Here is a 21,551-nt window from a genome sequence, read left to right on the forward strand (position 1 = left end):
ATGGATTCTGCTGAAGCCCAGAAGCAGCTCAGGAACTTTGTACCCAGATTGTTCTGAAGATGTTAAATGAATCAATGATTGAGGGAGCACCCACTTCCTCTACACTGTTTCCATTAGACTGATGGATGCTTGCTTCTTGTTAACGGAGGTTGAAGTGCTTCTCTGTGACCCATCAGTTTGTTGCACCTCGCAGCTTCACTCAGCATCTTTCTCTCAGAGACCGTGTGTTTTGTTACATGTTGTAACACAGCTTGACCAGCAGATGGCGGGCTAGAGGCAGTTTCTGACGTGCTTCAATAGTGGGCATGGTTATATTTTGGAACAATCAGAGTTATATTGTTTTAGTTTGTAAATGATAAGTTTAGAACACTATGTGATATTAATTTGTCACTACATTTGAAAACATGCTTCTCATTCCTTATATTTAAAAATCACGAAAACAGTGCTACCTTTTTCATTTTTTCTGATCTGATCGTTAGATTAATTTAGTCAGTCCCTTTTATGTTCTCAGTCTGTTCCTTTGGTCTTGTCTTTGTATTTTTGTCTTTCATGCTCCCTGGTTTTGTTGTGCCAAGTTAATCTTGTCTCCCAGTCAGTCGTGTCTCTTTTCCTGTTTTATTTTGGTGATTCTTTGTCTCCGTGTCTTGTGTGTAGTTTAACTTCCTCCACAGTCATGTACTTTATCCTAAACTGAGTTCCCACCTATTATTATCCCGTGTGTGTATACTGTGCGAGTCTTCCCTTGTTGTTGTTGTTTGGTTTTTTTTGGTCTTGTCCAGGTTTCCTGTGTTTTCCTAAAAATTCCATCTTCTTGGATTTGCTGCTCTAAAAATGCTTTTCTTATGAGTTGATAGCATTAAAACTGTTTAACCCTGTCCTTCATTTGGGTCCTATATCTGCTATATCACAGCCATGTTAGGCATGTAGATGTAGATTCTACTATGTTTAAAGTGAGCATCAGAGATTAGATTAGATTAGATTAGATAAAATGTATTAATCCCTCGGGTGGGTTCCTCCGGGAAATTCACTTTCCAATAGCACAGCACCAACAGAAGTTACAGAATGTGAGCAGAAATATACCATATATACACATATATAAATACAGAGTATACAAAAGGGACTGTCAGGGGCTGGGTCTCTGACCCAGCATTTTGTATTATTTTTCTATTGTTTTCTTATGTTTACATTGTGTTCTATTCAGGTGCTATTCTTAAATTAAGGCAGTGGTTCCCAAACTTGTTTTGCCAGGCCCCCCTTTTTTACAAGAAAAATGTTCGCGCCCCCCGCACAAACACATCCTCCAAACACACACACCCATATTTTGTTTACAAACTCCATTGCGGTTTATTTCACACCTCAAACATTTAGTAAACAATTAAGCAAATACAAGTAAACGCCAATAAATTACAGGTAGTAATAAAATATACTACTAATTCTTTTACGCTACGTCCAAACCTACACCGGTATTTTTGAAAACGCAGCTGTTTCTATGCGTTTGGGCTTTTCGTCAACACGTAAACGGCGTTGCGATTCACCGAAAACGGAGATTATTTAAAACTCCTTTTTTGCGTTTACGTGTGGACGAGGATTACAGAGTTCGTCACAACGTCAAAGGTATGTGCCTCTTTTCACGTCACGCTGTGCGCCACGTTATTGTTTACATGAGATGAATTGCAGAATGGCAGATAGAGACAAAATACTGTTAATCTGACTATCTTCAGGTTTTACACGCTTACATATACACACGCAGTTACTGTCCCTCCATTTAGAAAGGCAGAGGCGTCACGGAGTAATTATTTTACGTGTAGTTGTTTTTTTCCCTGTGTAATAATATTCAACATTGCTATCAATACATTTTTCAAAAAATGCCTCTCTGTGCAAAATGGGTTTAAACACATAAACAGCTGTGGGATACTGTTTGTCCGTGATTTGAACAGGGGGAACAAATTACGGCAGGATCAGCCTGATATTATTTGTATCTTGATTTTTAGTTCACAAACACTTCTTGTAATAACTAACTAAATGTCAGGAGTAGGCTAGTTAGTTATTACAAGAAGTGTTTGTGAACTAAAAATCAAGAATGTGGGATACTGTTTGTCAGTGATTTGGAGAGCACAGCGCATGCTCCCGACGCAGGGAAACTAATTTTGCAGGGGAGACCTACCTTGGCACTTGTGCAGGTGAAGCCAAAGGGAAGATATGCTTCACCATATTTTCCTGTCTTTGGCTTGGAAGGAAGTTGGTTTGGAAACATATTTGGCGATGCTTCATCTCCTGCTTTGCGTTTGTGTGGGAGCCCCGTCAAAAACCTGTCCACAGTGTCCAAGCGCTCTTTTTTTTTTTTTTTTCTTTTCATACCGCGCCCCCCCTGCAATGGCTCTGCGCCCCCCCTAGGGGGCGGGCCCCACACTTTGGGAACCTCTGAATTAAGGGTTAATGAGTTATTTTGTATTTTTGGATTATTTATGAAATTATGTTAAGTCTTAGTATTATTATTGTTGCCTTGAGTTGCAGTATAGTTTAGGTCCTTTCATGTCTCCTTAGTTACGAGTCTCTTCATGTCCCCTGGTGTAAGTCTGTCCCAGTCTTCTGCATCATGTATTTTCTGTCTGTGTGTTTTCATGTTGCTCATGCCATGTCTACATGTTTCCTGTTTTATTTTGAAAGAGTCTTGTGTTCTTGGTTCCTTATGTTTAGTTTTAGTTTTTGTTATTATGTCTCATTCTAGTCAGCTGTGTCCTCATGTGTCTCCACTTCCCCTAATCACCTCATGTGTGTATTTAAGCCCTCTGTCTCGTAGTCTGTGTTACCTTCATTGTGTCTTTAAGTGTTCTTGGTACTCACAGTGTTCATAGCATTCATTGTTGTCATAATCTAGTCACAGTTTATTCATAGATTTCTTAGTTTTTTCGTTGCGTTCAGTTTAGTTGCTTGCTCAAGTTTGGTTTATGTTTCACGTTGCATCAGCTCTAATAAAAGCTTGCTTTTTGTTTAATGTTAACTCAGTCTCCCCTCCTGTGTCCCCGCCTGGGTACTCCAACACCCTCCACACGGTCACACAGACCGTGACACGAAGGAAGAGACTTGGAATGAGTCTTTCACAAACTGTTGATCTGCTGGGATTTTCCTGAACAACCATCTGTAAGATGTGCAGAGCACGGTCTAAAAAAAGATAAAATAATATCTGATAGGAAATCAACAGCAACTCAAACAAACACTCGTTATAACCAAAGCATGCAGAAGAGCATCTCTGAATGCACAGTGGGTGGAAGCTTAAAGCAGAAGTGCTACAGCATCAAGCACCCAGTCAGCAGAAATCTTCCTGTTCTTAGCCGAGCACTCCTGTCCTCTAAGGATGGGGAACTGAGGTTCACACGGGCTCACCAAAACTGGGAAACAGTTCTGCTGTGACATTCAGATACCTGGTTTTCTACACAGTTTCATCTGTTTTGCTTATGACTACTTGTATTTCATGATTTGCAGCTGCTATTAATTCTCTGCAACAACCTAGGTCCTGTTTTTTTCTCTGCATATTGGCACATATTAGCATACTGGCTTGTTTCTCGAGAGCGCAGACTCACAAAATAATTGAAATTAGGTTGAAGGGGAGATAAAAAGCTGTGTTGTTGTCACTCACAGCCACAGGAGGGCAGTATCTTCTTAAAGTTTGGACAAAAGAGCAAAACCTCTCAGTCTCTTTTTTCTTCTGCAGTGAATATTTACTGCTCACTGGAAAATGTTTAGAGATTAGAGTTAGAGTTGTTCACTTAAACTGACATGGTTGCTCTGAGATGTCAAAGACTTTTTTGCTCTCCATTAGCGCGCAAGAGGTACAAAAGCTGCAGTCGTGATATGGAAACTGACAAGTAGACCCATATTGACAGGTTTGTGGAAAGAGTGATGGAAATAAACTAATACTCACCTTTACTGAGGTGAGTATTTCAGGAAAAAAATAATACAGTGTTAGAGGCTATGCCAACAAGACGGTAAATCTCAAGTGAACAAAACAAAAAACAAACAGAAGCTCGGTCAGGAACAAGAAGGCTAAGGAGCAGCAGGTACAGGAAAGGGGGGCGGCAGCATCTGAAGCAACTGACAGAAGACTCAGTGGTTGTGGCAAAAACAGGCAGGAAAGACATGAAGAGAAATGCTTTTTTTTTAACTTTCATTTTATACTCCTGTCTTCTTATATTTAAGGCATATCTTGTAAAGCTGTAATCATAAATCTAGAGGTTTGCATGTTGGTTTGCATTCAAAACCACCAATATTAATAGATAAACTCATTTCATTCTAGAAGACAACTAAGAGAATCTTGCAGTAAGCTTTCTCTGGCACTATAATCCATCAGCAGAAAATAATCTGAAATCTGGCTTTCAGTATGAATTCTACTGGCAATGATTTAAAGGTAGAAAAAGGTTATCTTGAGGCCATAAATGAATTTCCCCTTTTTTGTGTGAGATTCACTTTTCTGTTCGAGTTACTGGGGGAAAAAAAAAAATCAAAGGTGTAGGCAGTATTTCAGAGGTGTGAAAACCAAACCTAATACTGGATGAAGGAAAATGTTTTTATGAAAGGAAAGTTACGCCTTATCAACAAAATAAGATTTGATTAGAGATAACACAATCGGTTTCCCAGGAAAGCAAAACACTTGATCAGCTGTTGCCCTTTGTTTGAATGGTAAACACTGAGTTTTTCCGTAATCGTTCAGGCAAACCCTTGTTTTTTTAAAACCAGGTCAGGCGCATGGAACAACTACGCACAACGACCGCACAGTCGATCCGTCCACTCCATCCATTTTCTTAATTGCTTATACGGTTCAGGGTCACAGACAGGCTGGAGCATAATCTCAGCTGCCATTGGCTGAAAAACAGGGCAGGATACACCACGGACAGATACAGAGCCAGTCCATCACAGCACCAACTGTGCACTCTCTCACTCACATCCATGGCATCAGTTTCAGCCGACAGTGGGAAAACATGCAGAATCCATGCAAAAGGGCACCAGCCAGCTGGGAGAGTTGAACTCTGAGCCTATTTGTTGTGAGGCATCAGCATAAACCACCCAAATACGACTGCACTTGCATATCCATTAACTTAGAAGTAAGAGTTTCCACTTTAGATACCAAAGCAGTTAGCTAGAGCTGGAGCTAAAAAAAAAAATTACATCTACCCTAATGGCCACAAGAGCCAGTCCCAATGTACCCCAGTTTATCAGGTAAACCTTTCTGGTACTAAGTTGGACAGCATTTGCCATCAGAACTGCCTTAACTCTTCATGGCACAGATTCAACAGGATGTTTGGTCCATATCATCTTGTTCTTCCGTTCCACTGCATCTCTGTGGAGGCCATGTGAGTACAAAGAAGTCACTGTCATGTTCAGCAGTTGATTTTTACTTAATGACATGGCACATTATCTTACTGGAAGCAGCCATCAAAAGTTTATTATTATAAGTTTACTATGTTATAAGGGTATGGACAAAATCAGTAACAAGCTGGTTTGTGCTGAGAAAATATCCTCACCCCACTGCACCACCACCGCCACTAGTCTGAACCAGTGGGGATGCAGCCATGTTTCATGTTGTTTAACCCCAACCCCTGCTGTCTTTGGCAGTAGAAACTAAGACTCAGATGAGTCTCAGTGTCAAATGAGACAACAAGTGATCAAACTGCTCTCCATCATGGATAACCCATCACTCCCCCAATTAAATCACAATGCCATAAAGAACACTTGAGGAAATCATTCCTACTGTCCTCTCTACTGTCCACACAAGAGACCCCTTATTTTTGCATTATACCGTCAAGCAGTTGTTTTTCTTACATTTATAGTGTACATAATTTTTTATAATTCACTTTGCATCTATCTATCTATCTATCTATCTATCTATCTATCTATCTATCTATCTATCTATCTATCTATCTATCTATCTATCTATCTATCTATCTATCTATCTATCTATCTATCTATCTATCTATCTATCTATCTATCTATCTATCTAACTATCTATCGCAGTTATATCAAAATGATGACACATAAGTTTAAATCTAATGTTGCACTTTCTGCATTCTTAATGCACTGGGTTAGAAATTGCAACGACTTACTTATGAAAATGCAATGTAGGGTTGTTGTTTTTTTTATAAGAAACCTCGATACAGTAGAGGTGGGTGTTAAGAAGTGCAAAGTGCAGACACATTATTTGCTCAGGCCACTGCTTGAGTGCAGCAGCAAACATGCACACAAACAGAAAACAATGAAGTCTTTACCTCAAGCATGTGGGAGGCAGAAACTCACTCACCGAGTGAGCCGCTTCAGTGTTTACTCCAAACACACTGAGCTCGGTAACTGTGGCTGTACCACTGGATAGACCAAGTGTTCCCCTTTTGATCAAACTTTAGATGTGCTTGTTACTTCATCTGGATTTTAGATTGACAGTGTGCAAAATATTTTTGCTGTAGAGTTAACTTTAACTGATGCACTTTTGCAAAGTTTATTATAACCAAAACCTGAAATTTATCATTTAAAACTGCATGTTTACTGTTAGGTCCACAAGGATCTGGACAATAAGACAACTTTTGTTTTATATAGAGCACACCTACTTCAGAGGCTTGCTACCATAGACTGGCGGTTATTCCATGACATCTGCAGTGGAACTTGTATTTGGTAGCTGTTTGCTTGAACTCTCATTATTCTGAGGTCAAAAGAGATGCTGATGCGGGTGAAGGAGGCCAAACCTATCAGATAGACAGCAAAAATTGTGAAGACTGGTCAAACAATCAGTCTAGTAACATTCTTTAAAAAAGAAGGGCCACACTCTCTGCTCACATTCAGCCAGATGCCACAAACAGTGCAGATGGATAAACACCCAAAGTGCTGCAAACTGCAAAAGCAACCCAAAAGTTTCTCCAGGCGAAGAAACAGTTAAATCAATCACCTAATCTGAACTTATTAAATACACAAACAAGCACTACGTGAAGGCGGCTGCAGGAGCATAACAGAGGAGCAAACAAAGCAACTGGTGATATCCATGGGCTCCAGACTTCAGGCAGTCATTGAGGGTGGGGCGTGATGCTTAATATCAAATAAAAGATAAAGTCTGCACTTCAGTCACATACTGATGGTTGATGGTCACATACTGGTTTCAGTAGATGGCATCGCATCACCTCTATTGACTGCGCTTCGCTCATCTTTTAGAATTTATTTTAAGATCTTCTTATGATTGATTTGTATGATTTGATTATACTTATTCGTATGAGACTGCACTGTGCTGCATTATCTGAAATGCAGACCCCCATATGTCACTTCAAAGGCTTAGATCTTCAGCTGGGGCCCTTCCAAAGAATGAGGCTTAAATTCAAAGATGACTGTGTGTTTGCCATCAGGGCCCCTTGGCTTCGGAACAATCTGTGTGAGTGGAATATGCAACCTAAGACACACTGCTCCAGACCTGCATGTCGGTCTGCTTTTCTTCAAACACCTCTCTGTATTTTGCTGCTTTCATTTCCCTGTGCGCTTTAACCAGTCTCCCTGTCCCTGCTGATGAGAAGCGTGAAAAGTGTGATGCTGTCAAGATAATATTTCATCTCAGTCATCTCAGGGTTAAGCAGAAGGGTGTTTACCAGACGCAGCGCTTCAGGTTCTACCCAAAGAATTTATTTTTGTCTCATCAGTCATTTGAGTGGTTTCCATTCAGCCTCCTACTCCAATCAGCCAATACAGGTAGCAAAAGCCTTGCAGGGCTGATGCCGTACGCCTGTTCGGGGCATCACTAAAAACGAAAGTCTTTTAGCGCACTAAAAGACACTTTGCAATGTTTCGGTGTAGGTTTCAGTTTATTCTAAGGTGAAAAAACATCCACATCTGTGTATAACCTAAGATCACGCTTTATTACGTGGTCTTGACAGAAAAATAAAGTTGGCGTTATAGGTGATTTACTTGGGTAAGTCCCTGCAACATGCTAAAATACTGCTTCATTTTTACATGCCAAAGACTCCACGACCTACTGTAACACAGACTAGAAGATAAAACAGTGCATTCTTTAAATACACAACTCTGTGTGCTGAGCTTCAACTTTAGTTACTAAAAACATAAAGAAAACCAAAATCTCAGGTAAACTATTTTTATTCTAGACATGTTTTTACAGGATAAGAATTCAGAAATATGTGATTTTTTTAAAAACAAAACAACACTCTGAAGACTTATTTTACACATCCCCCATCATGCACCGCTGCCATCAAAACAAAGAGCAGTTTCTGTTCCTTCTGTGACACTCACAGGTCCAGTACAGTACATTCAGGAACTGAAGACATTATTTACAAACACACACATGATAAAGTTGATCATTTTACATCCATTTACATCTTAAAAACTGTGCATTTCAAGAAGAAACAGTTCAGCAGTATGTAATAAAGTACCACGTGACAGGACGGTACATTTTGAAAACTTGCTGGATTTCAAAATGAACTTGCTCTTTCTCTGAGTAGCTGAGAAAGATAAACCAGAGAATACATTTTTAACATATGATAAAAGATGTGTGAGAACTGAGTAAATCAAAGACATCAATAAGCATTCAAAAAGAGAACTTCAGAGGCCATGCATGCAGTTATTGCACATAGTGTCAGATTGTTGTTGTCAGATTTGCATGATAGTGGCGAGCTGTCGCAGCAGCTAATGGAAAAATCACCAGTGACCTTTGAATATACAGTACTGATAAGCTGAAAGGTCTATAACTGATCTATAAGCACGTATGGAAGGTGTCCCTGAAACTTTTTCCTCCGTGTTGATGCAAAAGAAGTAACTAAACCTGAAAATCAAAAGTGAGCTTGTTAAGCTCTCACACGATGTTCAGCATGGGAGTGAAGATGAATTCTGGAGATGAGGTGAAGCGGAAAATGGAAGGTTTTCATGTTGGAAATGTCATCAAAGTGTAAAACCTTTCAGCCTGGGATTGCATGGTGATGCATTCTCAGTCAAAACTTTCCACTCAAACAAAATAAAAGCCCCTACTTTCTGTGTGCAGCCAGTTATTGGGACCCATTTTAAAACTGGCCTCTAGCAGCTGTTTCGTTGTGCAAATTGCATCTGTGAATTATCAACTTGGTAATTTAGAAATTTGAGCTTACTGGCATGTGCCACGATCTTCATCTACGGCACGTGCCAGCACGCGCTTCCTTCAACCAGACTCCAAGTGAACTCGGAGGTGTAATCACGGCCACATGTGGATTTAGGCATTCTTTTAAAGTGGAAACACTCCCATTCTTCATACTGGACTACTCAAACGCTTCGAATGACAACGTCATTCATGGTTCTATAGCAGGGGCATCAAACATAAGGTCTGGGGTCCACAATTGGACATTCATACCACACCAGAGTGATTAAGTGTAGATATTAGTAATTGATTCCTGTCTTTTCACTTTCTATAAGTCTGGTGGGCTGTCTGTGGCCCATGATGTAAAATTAATTTGGCATCCCTATTTTACAGGAACTAACAAAGGATACCATGCTTTAGTTATTTCCGTCATTTTGGATACTTTTATAACTTTAGACAGTGTCAGCTGCAGAGTTTTAGTAACATATCCCATTCAAACAGGTTTGGATATCCACATTTGCAAAGCTGTCTCTAAATTCATGTGCTTAGTTGGCAGGTTTTTAAAGATTTTTAAATATTAAAAGCATCAGAAATGTTCAGTGTAGTTTTTAGTCAACAGAAGTGAGGCTATTTCAGTGGTCGAACAACCCAAATCTGGTGCTCTACAGAGGGGGCAAAGTTTGTAGGGGTCACTACATCTCCTGTGTTGTCACCTAGTGCAACAGTGTGGTTCACTCAAGCTGTTAAACACAGTGAGACCCAGAGCAGTGATGTACAGTAGACTCTGGATACACAGGAAGTGCTTGCTTTGCGTTTCTGGTCTGAAGAAAATCTAAAATCTCATTTATCGCCCGTTAAGTATTCCTTAGTGGCCGGATACCCCCGATACAAATTAACAGCGAAGAAAAATTGAAAGCTAACTGCGAGGCTGGGTTGTCAGTGTAACTGTATTATGTTCTGGCTTGAGGTTTGCCACAGCAGCAGCATGCATCTCAATTTCGAGACCACCAAACACAAAGTGACACCTACATACACACTACCCATGCAGACTCTTCCTCTCCCAACTCTTTTGTTTGAGATATAGTGCAATAAGACGTCCTAGTATTACAAAAGCAGGATTTTTAACACTTACAAGAAATTTATATTTATAATATATTTAGATTTAGGTTATGTACACTAGTCAAACAGTGAGCTGTGCATCACATGTGTCTCTTTTCTGTGAGATAGCTGACAGCAGCATACTCTGTATCTCTTGGGTTGATCTCAACAACCGTTGGAGGTCTTTTGGGGAAGTCCAAGACGCTGTAGATCACCGAGGGTGCAGAGACGCTGCTCGACGACGCCACTGATTCCTGCAAAGACAACTCGAGTCAGGCTGAAGAATTTCCAGGCTTATTTTTTTCTCTAACAGCAGATCAAAATTTTTCTTACCTGCACTGTGGGAGTGGAGCTTTGCGGGCTTTGTTGTTGTTGTTGTTTGTCTGCATGAGAAGAAAAGCAGCTGAAATGTTACAAACTGGGTGAAATCGGTCATGTATACTGTATTTTGAGTTTTGCAGAAGAAGCATTCGTGGGACGCTCGAATCAAAAATTTCTTATCAAATTGATCGTTACAGCCCGTCAACCACGTCAGTTTATGCCTGATTTACATATTTTCCATTGTCATACTTTAAAAAAAGCGTGAAAATAGTCAAATCTCAACGTTAAAGACATAAATGCCGCATGTTTTGGAATTTTTTAGCTCATAGGAAGTAGGGAGTAGGAGTATGCCGCAGCACCCAGGAGTATGAAGGAAATAACATCCAAGATACGTTTCTGATTCATCAGATAAGGAAAAAAAATGTTAGACGTTCACAAAAAAAGCAATTAACCATCAAATACATCAAAAGCACGAATCCACGTCAAATACGTCGTAACCACATAGAGTGTTCGTGCTGTTGCGCAGGAGACCGGGTTTCACTTTGCCGGTTTAGAGTAAACACAAACTAAACATTATCATTGCAATGATAGTGTTAATGTTCAGTTACTGAGCTCAATGATAAGATTGCATGTGTATTCCTGAGCTTTTTTTACGCTAATATCAGCATTTTGTTACCTTTACACAGAGTTACGATTGCTTTTTACATACTTAATGCTAAGCTAGGCTTAGCATCACCTCCTGATCCCGCCTCTAGAAAAAGAAATATAAAAAAAAAGCTATCGATATTCTTACATAAATACCATTAATTAAACAAATTAGCGCTCAGATTAAGTGATAGCAAGCCAAAATTATGGACGACGAAGAATTTTATGCTTAACAATATTTTTTCAACAAATAATGATCATAATAAGCTGTGCTAAAGTAAAATGTTTTAATTTTGTTTAAGTTTAACTACAGTTTGTGACAAAATGTTTTAGTCAAGCCTGACTTTTATAATGTAGTTTTAGGTCTAAGCTTTTCGTAAGTTTATGCCGAACAAGTCATGTTGTCTTTATCCTCTAGCGGTGCAAATGCACCAGGACAAGTTGCCAAAGAAAGAGAGCAGTTTATCTCCAACATCTCTCGGTTTTGTGCAAAACTTCTGCTCGTGGACAGCGGCCGGGCCCTGTTAGCACGGCACGATGCAGGAGTGCGCAGTCAGCAATTGCTTGCATTTGTATACATGTACGGGAACTCTTCTAGTGCGGTTTCTGAGGTCACGGGGGCTGTCAGATTATTTCAGCGCGGCAGCGTTCCTACTCAAAGTAGGCCAGAGGGGTTTGTCTTTGAAGTGAAAGCGCACTCGTATTAGTGAACAAATAATGCAAGCTCTTTCTTTCCACCCGTCTCTCGGTGATAGTAGGCACAATTAGATTTACATGCACTGAAGGAGGACTTATTTTCAAAAGAGATGAATCATCGCATCTATCAGAAGGATGTGAAACTGCAATCTGGTTTGCATTTTTGAGCATCTAACCACACAACTGCAAATTTTTTCCACAGAATAACAAGTGTTTCCTTACCATTACTTTGTTTGCTTGAAAAACTAGAAAATACTACTTACTGCAGCCCCGCACATGGAATTCGGCTTTCATACCCCTTGATTATTTATATGCGGAGAATATTGAATTAAAGGTTCCTGATGTGTTTTATTCCAACTCAGCTGACACTACGTTCAGACTACAGCATGGAAATGAGAATAAAATCCTACGTCTCCAAAAAAAAAAAAAGAAAGTTCTGGCCACACCCTGATAACAGCCACAACATGTCAGTGAACAAGAAAAGTGAAGGTGAAGATTGTTTTTGGACCATATATTTTCTTACCTTTGGGTCTCACGAGACTACAGATCAACCATGGGAGTACTGTTGCTAACAGAACCACAGGTAAAACCGCGAAGATGATGATGATGTTACTGGTGGGAAAGGAACTGGAACTTTCATTGACATGAATTGTGGGTTCAGTCGACGGCAGTGGAGCTGTAGGAGTTAAAAGAAAGTCATGAAAATATGTGAGCTTCTCTCATATTTTCTCACTGCGTTTATGAAAAGAAATGAAACAAAAAATAAAAATGATTAAAGACACTGAATATGTTTAGATCCCAATGGATCTATGCATATTTCCCCAGTACATATAGACTAATGCAGTATAATGCATGTTTATAACATACATCAGCAACAGAAATAAAGTATGGTAGGCAGTAAAATTACACAATTTGACTCTTTCTTATGGGCTGTAAGCTGACACTGCAAACCAATGAGAATGTGAAACAGTGATCAGTTTTTCTGTAATCAATAACAAATAACATACTGAATATGTGAATAATAACCAAGCAGTCACAAAAGGCTCATTAATCTCATCTATAATGGGACTGTACATCAGTCAATCTCATATCAGCTGCTTTGCGCTCAAACATCTCAGCAGCTCCACGAATGACGCAAATTGTGATTCTGTGAGGATAAATGTAACTGACACTGCTGTTTGTGTCCCCCTGTGAATGCACTGCAAACCCTTTGATGTGCCTGATTTTCAAGCTAGCTTCCTTGTCAGGTAGAGAGGTAAATTTGCTCAGTAGCTCAGTTATGACCAAATATTTGCAAACATAATTTATATTTAATGCTAGAACATGTTGACACGCTAGCTAGCTTTGATTGCCTAGATTGTAAAGCTGGTTAATGTACACCTGCTGGATAGCAAGATGCTGGCATAGTGACATCAGTATTTAGCATTTAGGTCAAAGCATCAGTGCTATTTAGTCAACCAGGCTAGGAAATAAAGGCGGTATTATTACCCTACTGCTCTGGTAAGTATCTACAGCAGACAGGACTGACTGAATGTCAGCTATCCTTTAAAGGCTCGGCAATACGAGCTGAGAACGAGGAGCTATTTTTCCTTGGTTATTTAAATATTTCTGTTCTAACTGAGCCTTTATCAACAATGTAGCAAAAACATACGTTGCAGGACCTTGTGACAATCATATTTAATTTATTCTACTGTTTTAATAGTGTGTTAGTGACTTATTTTCATATGGGCTTAAACTTTTGACTAACTGGTTAACAACAACTGTGGATCTATGACACTTATACACACTATATGGTTTTTATATTTAATGCAGTCAATTCTAGCAGACACAATTAATTAAAGTGATCATTTTAATTTGGAATAGTATTTTCAAGGATATTAGGAATGATGATGTCATTTATTACAGGACCTAGAATAAGGAGACAAACATTGAGGAAGTAAAGGTTGTGAGGAATTAGTGTACTACATATGGCTGCTCTGTTTGTAGGAATATAATGGGAACATCATTTTCACTCCACTTTAGTCTGCACTCAATATTGCTCTACTGTGTGTTAAAGTTGTTTCCATTATGTGCAGCTTATAATCATAACAAATGTCCTTACCTGTACTGCTTATGTTCCTTTCTTCAACAATCAGCTTCACTTCATTACTTTTTATTGGGATGCCACCAAATAAACTGGCCCAGTAGGTGTTAGTGTGGTTTAGAGTGAGATTTGTGATGTGGTAAAATACAGAATTGTTTTTGGGGTAAATATCAAAGGAACTTTTCCCACTTTTAAAATCATCAATCTTTTTCTCGCCTGTTGTATAAATTCCAATTTGACTGTTTTCAGTAATGCTAACATTAAATGTAAATTTAAGGGTGATGTTGCTGCCAAAGATCCCGATGGGTTCTGCATGGCTGGGGTCTGTATGGAGACAGAAGAGGAGATTTGCATTATAAACACTGATAGGCTCACATTAGTGGAGAAATTAGTTTGATGTTTTTATGCTTTTCAATTTAAATTTAATAAATCCATAATGATGCGTCAGTCTCCAACATGAACACATGATCACGCTCCGCTTTGTGTTCCTATAGTATTTTAAACTGATGCTCTTCAGTATACAGTGTAAGCTGTGGGTAGTTGGAAGAAAGCAGTAGTGAAAACAGAATAGTCCATGTGACATCTTGTGTGTTAGAGACATCAGTTGGTTTAATCCTCAAAAACCTAAAAGCCACAGAAGCAGCACAGGACGACTGATCCTCTCCACAAAGGAAACAAGCGGGTCACTTTTCCCTTCTGCTCACTACCTTAGTACAAGTACCACAGTTACTTTCCATCACTGACAGTAAAACTACAGAGTAGTGTTTAAACTAGGCTAAGCCACAGTGAAATGCCAGCAGTGCTGGATCAGTCTACACAGCCATATAGCCACCAGCACCAAGGTGAAGTTCAGACTGACTTACCTGATTTATCTAACTGCCATCTGTTTCTAAAGTTCAGTGTTAGCTCACATATAGAAATGGGATAAGTAACTTTTCTTAGATGTGTCATCTCCTCTCTTTGAAAGTCTCTCTTCTGTAGAAACTATGTGATTTGGTGATTACAAACCTTTAAATAGCAAGTACTTATATTTAAACAGGAGTCTGGGTGTTTGGACACCTACTAAAAACAGGAACGGAAACTGATAAAGTTCAAATATATTCTCTTACATGCTAAAAGGTGAAGACACCATCCTTCCATTCTCTTCTGTTTATTAAGTTCAGGATGGCGGGGGGACTGGAGCTACTGCGGTGTCTTTTTCCAAACCAATCAGCCCAAATCAGCTTTTTCTATCTATGTATCTATGTTATATATCTATTTTATTATTATTATTTTCAAGTTTTTTTCAAGTTTTTTTCTCTAAACATGTGTGAAGTAGCACGGGATGTCTCCATAAGCATTTGAGGGCTTGTGGTATTAGTACGATCGCTTGTTTTTGGCTACATAAAAGTGTGATTGCTATATTTGTTTAACATCAGAACGTACACATTATGAGCCAGGACTAAATTCACAATGCCTCAGACTAGCTTTAACTTGCTGCAATGCCTTTTTCACCTCAGACACAAGCACACAGCGTTTTATCCAGAACGTGTCAGTGTTTTCAACATTTATGAAACACCCAGTTCTCTGTTTTAATATCGCTCGTCTGTGATAAAACTCTAACAGATACCACAGCAAAACTTAGAACAAACCACTTGTGGAAACAGGGTTACCAACAAATACAGTTGAGTCACAAAACCAGAGCTTTGTGGAACTCCCCAATTATGATTCAGTAATGGTAATTGAGTGGGGGGAAACTGAGTTGTCATTAGAGACCTACTACAACGAGTTACATGCAAAATATTCAGTGCATTAACTAACTGTCAGAGGAATCAGAGAACGATAAATGTAACAGACAGTCGAGTCCATCATCTGCTGCCAGGACACAAAACCTCTCACACGTCACGGAGTAAAACACAGTTACGAACGAGACGGCTTACCGTTGAACACCATGTGAGCTGTGACGATCAAAACTAGCCCGAGAGGCTTTGTGATGGTGTTTTCACCCATGATGGAAGCGTTAGGCTGCTCGGAGGCCTCTTGCGATGGCGCTTGGGCTTTGACCTTTCTGTGTGTGCGTTTTTTTCGGCTGCCCCTGTGATGTAAAGCCTAAACTCTACACTTCTACACAAGTGACAGCTTCTGTGCCTGCCTGGAGGAAACTGTAGACAGGAACTTACACCAACACCAATTTATCTAGCTTCGGTATCATAAGCGCCTCCCGTAACGGAAGACTTCAAAGGGGTTCATGGACATGTGGTGCAGACTGTGAGGAGGATGTCACTCACATGATGTGGGTAAAGTCAGGAAGAGTAAATAGTTTCCTTCATATTCTGGGGGAGAACGTAGACTCTTACATCCTGTTTCTCTTAGAGGACAAATTAAAGTTTAAATTTAGAACATGGAAAAACAAACAGCACTCTTTTTTCACTTTTCATTAAACATGAATGTATTTTTCTTGTTTTCTGCTGAGGTTTTGCAACATTCATCTTGTATGAACAGGTTCAGGAGTGCTCAACACGACATCAGAAAGGATCTGAACTTCTAAGAATTCCAGCAGCAACTTTTCTTCTTAGAAACAACACTCAGTATCCTGCATGTCCACAGAGATCTGCAGATTAGAAGATAAATGCACATTTTCATGTTTCCTTCCAACTACAGGTATTCATGAGTAAATAAACACAATTTTATTTCAAATAAAAGGAGCCATCGTTTTAGGTCCACGTGCATGCCAGCTTCCCTGTGCGTGACTGTGATTGTGAATTATCGCACATTACCACTGACAGACTGCAAAGAATGGCCTAATAAAACATGTTTCATGAAGCAAAAAATAGTTCGCTGTGAGCAGCTGGAGCTCAAACATCGACCGCTGTAACCACAGCTGTCTGCAGGTTTGATCTTTATTGAACACCAGACTTGTTTTTTTTGAAAGTTCATCTGATTAGAGTGAATTTATCAAGAAGCGTCTGTGACCTGACAACCTGCCGGCTGTAGACACAGACGAACTGCATATTTTTAAACGCTCATGTTAATGAACGTGTGTTGTGTCCCCATGTTGAATAAAAATGATGATATGGAAAATGTTCCACAACTAACGAAACTTACTGTAAAGTTGATGTTACACAGTTAACTCGTATTAGTTTCCTCATTACTGTAGGTGTTAAAAAAATCTGGCCTTGGTAAATTACAGACACACACATTGTAACACTTTAACCACAGAAGAGGAAGTTGGGGGCTTTGAAGTAACAATTTGAAGACAGCAAGGGGGGATTTTGTTTACTGGATGTTTCAGTGGTTGATGGAGTTGGGCGTCTACTTGCAGCTCCTGTTCGCTCTTCATGTGGCATCTCCACAGGCAAAGACAGGCCCCGTGGATTAGTCTCCAAGCTGATGACTCAGTTGTGAGGGGCACAAATTTAAGTGCATTTTCTGTCGGATAGCTGCAGCACTTGGGCAAATCTCTTAACAGCTGAGTGTGTTTTAGCCATAAGCCTGTCCTTAAAAGAACTCGAGTGAGGTACATTTTTATTGCTTTTGATCTTTTATTTATAACCTACACACATAGTTTTCAGTGCAGATGTGACTTGCGTGTGATGACTACCTGATAAATTAGAAAGCATCTGTTGTTTTTCACCATTTCACAGGTGTGAATGTTTGTGTGTGCCTCTGTGTTAACCCTGCCACAGACTGGCAGCCTGTCTAGACTGCACCCTGCTTCTGTCCTATGGCAGCTGCTTTTTCTTTTTTAATAAAAAAAAACACCCCAGACCTAATCTCAGAGTGAAATAAGGCAAACATTTGTTTTGTTCCTCATTTGTTTTTCGGTGGTTTGCTTAAAAAAAAAAAAAAAAAAAAAAAAGGAGCATCGGCAGGACAATACTGCAATGTGATAAGGGGCAGTTTAACATGGAAGTATCATTTCCATAAAATCGTGAATCACTGTGTGTGTTTTTACAAGTACAATAGGCTAATACGCTGGAGCTCCTAGTGGTGATAACTGTTCATTAAAAACAAAAAATAAATACAATTCTACTTGGTGACAGAGCGTAATGCTCCTGTAGAGAGTTTTACTTCATGCTAAACTTGTTTTTTATCTGCTTAATGGTGGATTTCCACATTAAGATGATGCATAAAACTTTATTATCTAACTGTACTGCAGTGAGCTGTACTGTTCACATTTCTTTTCATTTGCATAAGATTCTGTTTGTCAGGTTTAAATATCACCACATACTTCTGTTAGAGATGTTCCATCCATCACTAGTGGGAAACTGAACTCACCCTTCATTGCTTTCTGGAAAAAGACAAATTTACATATGTAAATATATCACCGTTATAGGTGCATATTACTGAAATACCTCTTCTTTTAGGCATTTAGGAAGCTTAGGTGCTCCAAATCAACTCTGGATCTATTTAATGTAGAGGAACAGAGTCTCTCTTTCATTCATTTATTCATGCAGCAACTTTCCAGCAAAACTTTTCTATAAAATCCAGTAAATTTGTCGTATTTACAGCAATATAATCAGCTTACACACATACAGAATTTATCACCCAAACAAAGGAAAATGGATGCACAGAAAGTATTGCATTTGGAGCTGTACAACACAGGCAAATGTATGCTTGTGGATAATTCAGGTCCAGTATAGTTTAGGTTTATTTATGTAGTGTTAAATCAAAACAATAGTCACCTGACAATGCTTTATACTGTAAGATAAAAACCTTGAAGCATTCTGGAGAAAGACGTACGGCGGTGCTGTATGATCATGTGGGGAATGAAAAGAGGTGAGCGGAGTGCATCATGTTATCATGAAACTAGATCAAATCTAGTTTACGTGTGATTTGTTTTGCTGAAGGGGTTTGCAGATTTGATTCTTATATCAGTCATCTCCATCAGGGGTCAGTGAAAGCATTCACAACAACGACTTCCAGCCTCAAAGAGAGCATGCAATACACACTACAGTTGCAGACACTAATGTAGTCATTTCACCCTCATTATTACATTTGTGCGCCATCTTGTGGACTCAACAGTCCCTACAACATTTGCTTGACACGTGATAACCCACTGCTCTTTTTTTTTCCCCTCCTCACATACACTTTCACAGAAACACTCAAGACACAGACACACCTCGCCAATCCCCTGTGGTATTACTTCCTGCATCACAGCATTTTGAAAATGTTTCCTCTTACACCACATCATGTCCTGTTACACGCCTCTGTTGCTGTCACCCAGCAATAGGAATGCAAGTTTATTTGGTTATATTGCATGGCCTCAATTACGGTAATGGTGCATTTTCACATATCATTAGTGTATGCAAATTGACTTGCAGTGCACTAAACCATGGCTCACTTTGTATCTGCAGTGTTTGAGGGGCTTTGTAATAGAGTCAGTGAGGAAATAAATCAAGGCCTCAGGTTATGTTGGAGCCTTTATTAGGTCATCATGGGAATCCTCTTCAGATAACTGAGTCCAAGTCAGGCCACAGTAAGACATTTACTCCTGTGGAAGCTCTGATTTTCCAATCAAATGTATGAGGGTAAACACTAACCACCTGTGTCAGTTCTATATTTTGAGAAACAGGTTGCTTGGCGTCCCTGCTTCATGCATTTGTTTTCCATTCAGATCTAAATGACAATATCCTTTGATCCACAAGAAATGTCTGCATAATGTGACCAAATAATATTTGCATTAATTATCTTATTTCAGCTATTTTTATTTTTGTTTTGTGCAGTTAAACAGCCCCGTCTTCTCTGCTCCTCCCATGCAGTTTTGCTGACTGAAGCAAAGCCTTACCTCACGTTTCACTGGTTAGGGTGCACAGCGAGTCCTCGCTCTTGTTAGTGAAGCCTTCGATATATGTGGGTGAGATTCTGGATGAGATCTACAACAAAAAGCTTCAGTGGGGCTCTGTGGAAAGATGTGCTCATATGTGTTTGAAGAAACAGGCCGTATTCGCTATAATATTAACAAATAGTGACCTTGAAGGTTTACTGCATCGCTCCGCATGTGTTTGAATGACATAAGAATATGTATTAAGTGGCACTTTGCAATCATTTACTGCATTAATTTTGCTAAGCTGAATCTCACACAGCAGTGATGGGAGGAGGCGCACAGAATGGAAGAGCAGGAAAGCCCTCATCTCCATGGTAACTGACTCTGATGGAAACTGGCTCTGCTATTAAACGCTGCTTTAACAAAACAATTACCAAGCAATCGAGAACGGGAACCCCACCACCACCACTACACACCACACTACACGCACGCCACAGGCTCTCCAAAGTGTCAACAATGGTACATTTCCACCTTTCCATACAATAGCTCCAAAAACCACCAACATCCGCCTTTCTAGTTTGGATTTGCATCATCCATACACCACATTTAAAGTCCCTGTCACGGACCATGCACAATGCAAAATAGGTGAAATAATAAACCCATCATTTTTTGAGTTATTTTGGGAGATAGGAGGTCATCTGTTAATTTATGGTTATGACTGGAGAGATGTTTGTTTTTAAATTGAGCTGCTGGATATTTGATTTCTGCTTGGGGATAAATACATTATCTATCGATCTATCTATGAAGAGTCATTATCAAGGTGTGGGAGATTTACAGGTGAGTGATTTCCTTGCTTTTTGCTATGCTGATTGGTCGGTCCAAAAGCGAACTACTGCCTGAATCCGTGAGCTTCCTGACCTGTAGTGAGCTCATCTCGTTGTTTTGCTGCAGTGTTACTGAACACTGCTGGCCAAACACCAAACAGTAGATACACAATGTTACAAAAAAAATGTGATCCTAACTGAACGATAAGTTGATTTACCATAAAATATACAGCATCTTTTTTTGTTTTTCCTTCAAATAAAAGGCCAAACATCAAACAAATAAACCAGAATCACGATCAATTGCAAAGTTTCAAAAAGACGTGCATGTTCGTCTTATGGTAATCTAACAGTAAACAGGCAGCTCACTGCTCAGTCTAACAAGTCCTGTGTGGAAATGTGAGTGATGATGGTGGAGTTGGTGTGGATTGGTCTCTGATTTTGATGCCATCACTGATGGAGCTGAGGTGTGACTAGTTGAAGCAGCTAAACGTCCACCTTTAGATGTTCTTACTGGATGCCACAGCGTGCATCCACCTGCAGCAGCAGGAGAATCGATTTTAAGCGCACACTTGCACACAAACACAACCCGTGGTTGGAAATTCTACCTTTAGTCAGGCTGTGAAACTCGCACCCCCGCTCCCCCCGCCTCCATCCCGCACGTGCGCGCATACCCGAGGAGCCAATTAGAGACGCTCAACGCTGTGATTTATGAAGAAAGTCTCGACGTGGCCACGTGCGCACAGCGCCAGTATATCCCCTTTGTGCAAATGCACCGTATCTGTGAAAGTGAACATAAAGGCTCGTAACAGCAGGACAGTCCCCACATGCGCGCGCACGGGCGCTTCCGCGAACAGAAACGCGCATCTTGGTGTGCGGCAGCTGTCACGGTCTCCGACAGAGGTATTCCCCAGCTCCATCAAGACCAGCAGCCTGCCAGTGTTCCTGGTTCCAGAGTTGACACTAAAGAAAAAGAAACGCTGGAGGAAAACTTGTATTGGGTTGTTTTTTTAACGCCATAAGCTGCTAGAAATGGGGAAAAATGCGTAACGCACATAA

The 21,551-nt window shown here is 39.9% G+C and overlaps 1 protein-coding gene across 1 annotated transcript; it reads right to left on the bottom strand.

Moving 5' to 3' along the window:
• Positions 1 to 8,099: 8,099 nt before the first annotated feature.
• LOC120433087 lies at positions 8,100 to 16,049 on the bottom strand. The gene is made up of 5 exons (XM_039598637.1): positions 15,845 to 16,049; positions 13,944 to 14,249; positions 12,366 to 12,518; positions 10,514 to 10,563; positions 8,100 to 10,434 (listed from the first exon to the last, which is right to left on the bottom strand). Exons 1-5 carry the CDS (start codon positions 15,912 to 15,914, stop codon positions 10,282 to 10,284), a joined length of 732 nt encoding a protein of 243 aa, XP_039454571.1. The 5' UTR covers positions 15,915 to 16,049; the 3' UTR covers positions 8,100 to 10,281.
• Between the last annotated feature and the right edge of the window lie 5,502 nt (positions 16,050 to 21,551).

This window comes from Oreochromis aureus, linkage group 15, assembly GCF_013358895.1.
Source record: "Oreochromis aureus strain Israel breed Guangdong linkage group 15, ZZ_aureus, whole genome shotgun sequence".
Taxonomy (NCBI): domain Eukaryota; kingdom Metazoa; phylum Chordata; class Actinopteri; order Cichliformes; family Cichlidae; genus Oreochromis; species Oreochromis aureus.

Bases quoted from the DNA above. Each gene is read 5' to 3' on its own strand.
- LOC120433087 (XM_039598637.1), bottom strand. From the start codon at position 15,914: ATGGGTGAAAACACCATCACAAAGCCTCTCGGGCTAGTTTTGATCGTC. The intron at 12,519-13,943 runs GTAAGGACATTT...TAACTCCTACAG, and splicing joins AAGGAACATAAGCAGTACAG to CTCCACTGCCGTCGACTGAA. The intron at 10,564-12,365 runs GTAAGAAAATAT...CTTCTCATGCAG, and splicing joins TAGTCTCGTGAGACCCAAAG to ACAAACAACAACAACAACAA.